Raw genomic sequence first — 8,495 nt, forward strand, 5'->3', positions numbered from 1 at the left:
TCCTGCTGCTTACAAATAGAGAGAAAAGGGCACAGCAGCAGGTAGATGGGCAGAACTCTAGCCTAGAGGACGCAGCAGCCAGTTCTGCCCTTGCTCTGCTGCTGACTCCTTGTGACCAAGACCAGGGCCCGCTGGGGGACTCAGAAGTCTGTCCTTATTTGTAAAATGAAGACATTGGATTAGCCCAGCCTTAAGGCCCCCTCCAGATTGAGCTAGTAGTAGAACCCCCAGAGGTTTGTGAATAGTGCTGGGTGCTCTGATAACCTGGTTGCCCTTGATCATCACAGCAGTAGCGTCATGTGTTCTCTCCCACCATGTGTCAGCTCTGCTCTCCAGAATTCCCACGAGCACTTCCTTATGCCGTACTAGTTTAATGTAGGCATTGTCCAAGATCTCATAGGTCCTCCTGGAGAAGTTATGATAGTAACAATCCACTTAAAATTTCTGTCTCTCCCCCAAGATTTGGCTTAGGTTTTCATTCTTCCACTAGTTGTTTGAATTTTTAAAATCCTAGGTATTGTTAATACTTCATTGTTCACTGTGCCATTGAACTAAATTAGAAGATTCTTGGAGGCAAAGCCTATGCTTTCTAATTCTCTTGTGTTCCTTTTCCCGTCTTCCCCTCCCACTCCCAGTAACATCATAACACAGTGCTGAGTACATAGTAATTCCCTCATAAATAGCCTCATCGATGGCTTAAACATAGCTGGTCATTTTTTTTTTTCCTGCCCGTGTACATTGGGATGGGGGTGTGTTTTTTTTTTCCTGTGCATTTGTTGGTTTAAATCAGAAGCACAGTCATTTTGTTGGTGCCTTTTACAGTAGTTAGAAGCGTGGGCTTTGGCACCAGACTGCGTGGAGTTTGGCTTCAAGTCACAGCTCCACCGTGTGCTTCCAGCTCTTGGGCAGCAGCCTTCATTCACCCTCTGTGCCTTTAGGATCTTCAGCTCTAAAAGAAGGCTCATAATAGCACCTTCTTACTACTGGGTTGCTGTGAGGATTAGATAAGAATGTGTGTGTCAAATGCAAGACACAGTGCCTGGAACACAGTAAGCATTTAATAAACATTAGCGTTATTATTTCTATTACCACATGGTCTCAAGGGTTTTTTTTAATTAAACATATGAGTATCTTAATTTAAAACCTACCAAAGATAAAATCTAATTTCCCAGAAATTTGCTACCGGCAATGATGTCGCTTTAATTTTGCGCTAAAATATTTTCCTATATGTTATTAATGGGTGACATTGGTTAACAGGATTTAGCAAATTTATGTGCAGCAGCTGACAGAAATGTGCATGCAGTGCAGTCATATCCAAGGAGGAGAAGGAAAGTGGGGAGGTGCAGGCAATTTAAATTAAGCCGAGGTGGAGTTACTGGGCAAAAACATATGCTCTAAAATCTGTACACTTGACTCTGAGCTTTCTAGTAATTAAAGCATAGAGGGAAACAAAACCAAGGAAAAGCTCACAGTATCTGTAAAGCTTGTTCAAAAGAAACAGCCTTTTCTAGCACTGGGACCTGGAACAAATTTCTCCCATCGACATTCTTAGACGGGAATTGAATTATAGTGTCATGTAGTGGACGCAGTCACTGAGCGTGCCTCTGCAGTAAATAGAATGCTGAACTAAAGTGTGCTCACGGAGAGCAAAATCTTTGAGGGGCCCAAACAGTGCCTGACCTCTGTCTCTCCTAGTCCTTTATTGCTGGCCAGGGATAAAATCTAACCAGGCAGTTCTCCTTGAGAATAATTTCTTGCAACCAAGCTTACCCTAAAAATTATGCAGCAGAAAATCTTAACTTGCATTTTCTGTCGAGAACTTGAGGTGTTCCTGTTTCTGCATTATTGATTAAAGGCAGACCCAATTGTTTGATCATTGACTGGACGATCATTTGAGAGAAGGAAGGGTTAACAGCCATCTCTGAAGAGAAAAGTTTTAGTTGCTTGCATACTAAGTAGATGGCCATCCCGCCTCTGCCTAGAGATAAGCTACAGAATGAATGCATAGGCAGTTCTGGTTAGCTCTAAACCAGGGGCTGGAAAACGTTTTCTCTAAAGGGCCACCCAGATAGTAAATATTTGAGGCTTCATAGCCATGCAGTCTCTGTCAGCTCTCCTGTCTGTTCTACTGCAAAAGCAGCCATAAAGAGTTCATAAACTGAATTTGTTTTCCATACACAAATGAGCATGGCTGCGATCCAATAAAACTTGTATAAAAACAGACGGTGGGTTGGATTTGGCCCATGAGCTGTAGTTTGCCAACCCCTGCTCTAAACCACAGACGAATGGCTGATGAGAACCCATCATAAAGCAAAGGTAGAAAACAGTTTTAGCATCAAAGCAGGCATCCTTTACCGCCCACCACAACCAAGGAAAGGTCTCAGTAAAGCACTGATAGCCAGCAGAGTCATACTAGTACTGCAAAACTTTGGAACTTTTAAAACCTGTCTGTAGTTAAAACAAACAGCTAACTGGCCTTCTCTTCTAACTTTTGGGAAGTGTGGCCCTAGCCCTTGTGTGCCCCTCACTTCTATTTCCCACCTCCCAGCTTTCCTCTGCTTCTGCTCCTTACCGTTCCAGGGACACTGTTCTTGTTAGGGAGCACCATTTTGTAAATCTAGTGGACATTCGTCAGCTCTTAAATCTGTATCATTTTGCATTTTCCAGGTCCTCGCTCACGCCGTGTTCTTCCCTTTCTGTCCCCCAAGAGCATCTCTTCTCCTCCGCATTTCTGAACGAAATCTCTCCCATTAGCCAAGTTTGAGCTCAGGTCCTACCTTCTGTGGGACACCTACCTATTTAAAAGTGCTGAATTTCTTCTCTCTCCTGTTTTTAATTATTTTCTCTTCTTGCTTTGAAAGAACAGGCAACTTTTCTCGTTGTGCTTGTGCTTTGGACTAGTTGAGTTGTAAAAAATAGGAATTTTCTAATCTAACACCAGGAAATGAGAGCTGACTCAACAGTGAGAAAACACTCGGGGGGAAAGGGAGTTATGTTCTGTGCATATGGAGTTTGGACAGAAGAGGACCAGATTTAAGCTATATGCGCACCTGGCTAGAGCTGGGAGGGGGCCAGGAGCCTTCTTCGTGGAGGTAACCAGTGGGTGTCACCTTGAGGATGGGTGTGAAGCAGACAGGAGGGGCTGAGCTTGGGCAGCGATTGGCCTTTGTGCTGTTAGAAGTTTGTACTCAAGCTTTTTAATGGTATTACTGGCCTTTAAAAAAATAACTCTGATAAGTGTTTTCTTGTCTTTTAGTTCTTCAGTGAATATGAGAAGTTACTTCATTCAGAAAATTATGTGACAAAAAGACAGTCACTCAAGGTATGACAAATTATTGAAGTAATTCATTTCTCTCCACCCCTTATTTGAAATGTGTGTTTGGGGAAAGGGAGATACGGTGCTATGGGTTCTAGACCTTTTCAGGGAAAATACATTTGCCCATGGTCAAGATTTTTGTGGAAAAGAGCAGGCGGGGTTCAGCAGTGGTTCATGCTGGGCAGCTACCCCTGCTCACATTTTAATGGTATTACTGGCCTTTAAAAAAATAACTCTGATAAGTGTTTTCTTGTCTTTTAGTTCTTCAGTGAATATGAGAAGTTACTTCATTCAGAAAATTATGTGACAAAAAGACAGTCACTCAAGGTATGACAAATTATTGAAGTAATTCATTTCTCTCCACCCCTTATTTGAAATGTGTGTTTGGGGAAAGGGAGATACGGTGCTATGGGTTCTAGACCTTTTCAGGGAAAATACATTTGCCCATGGTCAAGATTTTTGTGGAAAAGAGCAGGCGGGGTTCAGCAGTGGTTCATGCGGGGCAGCTACCCCTGCTCACCTCCTCATGTGTTAGAGATACCGAAATGGAACATACAGAATTTTGAAGAGGATTTAATCACTTAGTAATGAGGTATTTTAGATTTGGGAGCCTATTGTTAAAACTTAGAATCGAATCACCGAATTGAAGGCGCTACAGGTGTTTTGTTCCCCAGAATGCTGCCCAGATGGCACAAGCTTGCTGTGTGAGGGGAGTGGGGTGGCCGTGCACAGTGACACTGTGAACCGTAGACGAGTTTGGCTGCTTTGTATCAAAATAGGATGTGGACAATTCCATTTGAAACTTAAATATTTAAAACTCTAGAACAGGGTTTGGCAAACTACCAAATCCAGCCCACTGTGTATTTTTGTAAATAAAGTTTTATTGGAACACAGATGCATTCTTTTATTTACATATTGTCTGTGGCTGTTTCGGCTACAACAGCAGATTTGAATCGTTGCCCCAGAGACACTGTATGGCTAGCGAAGGAATGGATACGAAGCAAGTCTTTCATGCCTACAGTTTCTCATGAACGCATGGAGAAATTTTGAGGACCAGTGGTACTCTAAAAATGTATTTTAATTTGTACTCTCTTTTTTGCTGCCACATTGGCATTTATTTATCCCTATATTTATTTTACCAAGCAAATTTGTATTCCCTGTACCAAGCTTCAGTTTATTTATTTGTTTGTTTTTGTTTATTTATTTTTGGCCTCACTGCATGGCTTATGGGATCTTAGTTCTAAGACCAGGGAATGAACCCTGGCCCTCGGCAGTGAGAGCGTGGAGTCCTAACCACTGGACCACCAGGGAATTACCCCAATTTTTAATTTTTATGTCCAAAGAAATTCTTTAAATTACTGGTCATCCTTCTCTAGATAATCACATTGAAATGAGTCATTTTCAGTATTTCTTTGGTTTCTGTGACAGAAAATTAACACCCAATAAGTCTATACATACTTAATACTACCTTTTGAGCCTCCATAAGAGTAAATACTGGGCTTACTTTGAAAGTTGTATATTTTGTGATTCAGATTTGATGTGAAACCTATCTGAGCTTTTGAATTCTTCCTCTAAATTCTTTATAATCCTACGTAGAGTAGATTTGTTTTCCTGCACATCAGGTTATTTTTGATTTACTATGATGACATGTTATTTATCTAGAGATCAGTTATCTGGAAACTTCAAGTATCTAGAACATAGCCAGGAACCCAGAAGGGAATTAATAACAGCAAGTAAACCATGGCAAAGTAGCTCTATCCATGCATTTTCCTTCCCTTAGACCTCACTACATGTCTCTTATTAGACTCGGGTCCAGCGTGCTTTGCATGTATTCATGCTTTTACTTCTCACTATACTCTCATAAGATATAGGTCCACTCCCACTGTACAGATGATAAAACTGAGGCACAGAGAAGTTAAATAACATTCTCAAGGTTAGAGAACTCACAGGGAGCAGGGAGTCAGGACTGGAACCCAGGCAGGCTGGTGCCAGGGGCCAGGATCTCCACTGCTCTGCTTCTGCCTGTGTCCACAAGGACCACAGCTTGGTCCCTGTCCGCAGGCAGGTTATACCACCTGCACACTAGTCCTTGACTAGACGTTGGCACACTGACAGCATGAAGAGGTGACTGCTGGCTTCAGAAAAAGAGAAATCTAGAACAAGCAGGGACAATTTTAAAAGTAAGGGCTGATACGGTATAGTCAACTCCATAGAACTCAGGAAGCACAGACTTAGCTGAAGGCACGGACTTTTTTTTAGCTTAATTAATGTCATTTTTAGTAATGTTGAGGAGTCACTAAGAAAAGCTTAGAGTATCTTCAGGATACCTTGCTTAAGAAGGAACAGAAAAGTATTTGTTTTTATAAACCTCTCTGAATCAGATAGATAAAATGATAAGTTTGGTGTGTTTAGGGGTAAGTATGTGGAAAACTTTGTACATGAAACCCTTTGTCCTGTAAAGTTCAGATAAATAAAATAAAAAATAGTAAAATTATTTTTAAATTAAGCTAAAGTATATAGTTATTCAGTAACGTATCGTCTGACCAGTTTCTTTTTACTGAGATAACACAAATGCATATTTAAAGAATAGGTTCTGACTGTCTCAGATTCTGGGCCAAATGTGACTTGAATGTCCTCTTCAGAGAGCAGTGTCAGACTCACCATAGGTTTAAACCCCAGAAGAAAAGGTAGGTGTTCAAGTAACAAATAGGAGGCACTCATTAGCTTTTAGGTCATAATTCAGTTCAGTTCATCAGTCTTTTGAGTGCCTACTAATATTCTGTGCTTAATAATGATGATTATTTAATGAATTGTTTTTAAAACTTTGGTTTTACTTCAAATCTCAAATGATAATGGAAGAGTAATTGTTTGTCTTCTCAGCTTCTCGGTGAGCTACTACTAGACAGACACAACTTCACAATTATGACAAAATACATCAGTAAACCTGAAAACCTCAAGTTAATGATGAACCTTCTACGAGACAAAAGCCGTAACATCCAGTTTGAGGCCTTCCACGTTTTTAAGGTAGAGTACTAAAAGCATAAACACTAGTTGTTCATCCCATTTCATTTACAAATTACTGAAGTTTTATTAGGTTCATTTTGGTAATCTCAGTGACACAGCTCAGTTCAGTCAATTTTCATAGTTGTGTGGTACAACATTTAAACAAAAATAGACCCAGAAACAAGGTATATACCATTCGCATTTGGGAACAAGAAAAGTTTATTTGTAGAGGGGTGTCATTTATCTTTGGCATAGAAGATTATTAATCATAAAGTAAAGGGTAATCCATTTCTTAATGCTTTCCACGGAGGTTTTGTTCTTGAAATCCATTCTGACCTCCTCTGCCCAGAACTAACTCCTGCTCATTTTATTCTACAATCAAAGTCTATATTTAATACCAACTGCTGAGTTTCAGAGCATGAGTGAATATGTCAGTCCTTTTTGTGCTAAAACATGTAATCCTCCCCCTTTTTTAAATTGTAAAATAAGGTCTTCCAAATCGAACACCTCTGAATTAATCCTGGCTTCACCACAGGCCCCAGGGAAGCATTGGATGTGTGTAGCATGTGCTCTGCTAACTGTGGCATACATGTCCCCGTGTCTTGTTCTTTCCCTTTGGTTGATGTTGATTTTTCTCTGTGCAGGTGTTTGTAGCCAATCCTAACAAGACGCAGCCCATCTTAGACATCCTCCTCAAGAACCAGACCAAACTTATAGAGTTCCTCAGCAAGTTCCAGAATGACAGGACCGAGGATGAACAGTTTAACGATGAGAAGACCTATTTAGTCAAACAGATCAGGGATTTGAAGAGACCAGCTCAGCAAGAAGCCTAATTTCCTATAAACATCTAAAATATTAAATTCAAATTCAGCATTTGCTGTTAGCTATTCAGCATCAGGCACTGTTATCAATTCATGAGGAACATTACTGCTAATCTGCTGTTAAGTGAACGGTTTTCATTTTACCTTGTTTGTTTTTTTTAGTCCAAGTTGGAGAACGTAGCTGCTGCTTTCTTGCACACTAGAGCACACGTGGACTTTTTCTTAATCTTTGTGTCATTTCAGTATTCAAAGACTCTGCTGTAGAAGTTCTGAACATGGCTAGGTTCATGAAGGCAAATGCATAGATGATAGTGTGTGTTAGGGGAAGAGGGCACTGATATTATCAGAGCAAACCTGCTTGTTTGCATTTATCTTTGTTAAAGATCTGGGTGTGGATTCTTGGTAAGATTATATGCCTTCACTAATGGAAGACTGTGCAGAGCTTTATTTGAAATCATAGGGGAACTATATCCAAGATGTGAGCTTCTTGGGTGGATAAAGTTGACACATGAATAAATTGATACTGAAACTTAGCAGCTTCTCAAAATTGTGAAGCTTTGTAAGGTCATAAGGAAAATGTATATATGCTTTTCACAGCTTTCTAGAATTTTTTGACATTTGATTTTCTTGAGACTTGTAAACCTGGATATGTTGAAGGGTATTTGTTAATTTTACTTTTTGAAGGTATTTTAAAACAGTAGAGCTAGCAATGACACCTCTCATTTCATTTCAACAATGCTTAGTTTCCTTTTGTATATAATTCTTAGAATGCTCATTTCTTTTAAATGATTTAATTTGTACAGCAGAGGAATGTTATTGTATTAGTATGTAACTATTACCTAATATTGAGTTTTTGCAAAAAATGAATGCTCATAATACGTAATTGAAATACTTCAGATCACCTGAAAATGCTGATTTAAGTATCACAGCATTAAAAGAAAAAGTAAACCAGTCCTTTGTATTCAGTTATCCAATGGGGTGCCATCAGTAGGCTACAGTACAGACCTGGAACTCAGTCAGCTACACTTTCCTGCATAATATTGGCCTTACTCATTTAAAATGAGTCATGAGTTCTCCAGATCTATGAATGATACCGATTATGCTAAATTAACGCCGATTCTTTGTGTGTGTGGGAGACCTCTGTAGAGCACCTTTTCTTTCTTAAAGTAATCCAGTACAATAGTTGTGAAACTGAATAATTAAAACTTTGGCTTCTCTTAGGAAAAGAAGAGTTCCTAGTCATAGGTGTCCTTTGGGGAAATTTATTTTTTTTTAATGTCCTGTTCCTTAATGCTGCAAATTATCAGTATTTATAAAGTAACTGATTTTGCACCACTTTTTTGTTACTGTGACCA

The 8,495-nt window shown here is 39.7% G+C and overlaps 1 protein-coding gene across 1 annotated transcript in view; it reads left to right on the top strand.

The window, feature by feature from the left end:
* Nucleotides 1-7,152, top strand: part of CAB39 (calcium binding protein 39) — a 50,963-nt gene extending 43,811 nt beyond the window's left edge. The window contains exons 6-8 of the mRNA XM_007462738.1: nt 3,257-3,322; nt 6,197-6,340; nt 6,964-7,152. Of these exons, the coding sequence (XP_007462800.1) occupies nt 3,257-3,322; nt 6,197-6,340; nt 6,964-7,152 (399 nt within the window). The remainder of the gene's footprint in view (nt 1-3,256; nt 3,323-6,196; nt 6,341-6,963) is intronic.
* Nucleotides 7,153-8,495: the final 1,343 nt, after the last annotated feature.

Source organism: Lipotes vexillifer, unplaced genomic scaffold, assembly GCF_000442215.2.
Source record: "Lipotes vexillifer unplaced genomic scaffold, Lipotes_vexillifer_v1.1 scaffold860, whole genome shotgun sequence".
Classification (NCBI taxonomy): domain Eukaryota; kingdom Metazoa; phylum Chordata; class Mammalia; order Artiodactyla; family Lipotidae; genus Lipotes; species Lipotes vexillifer.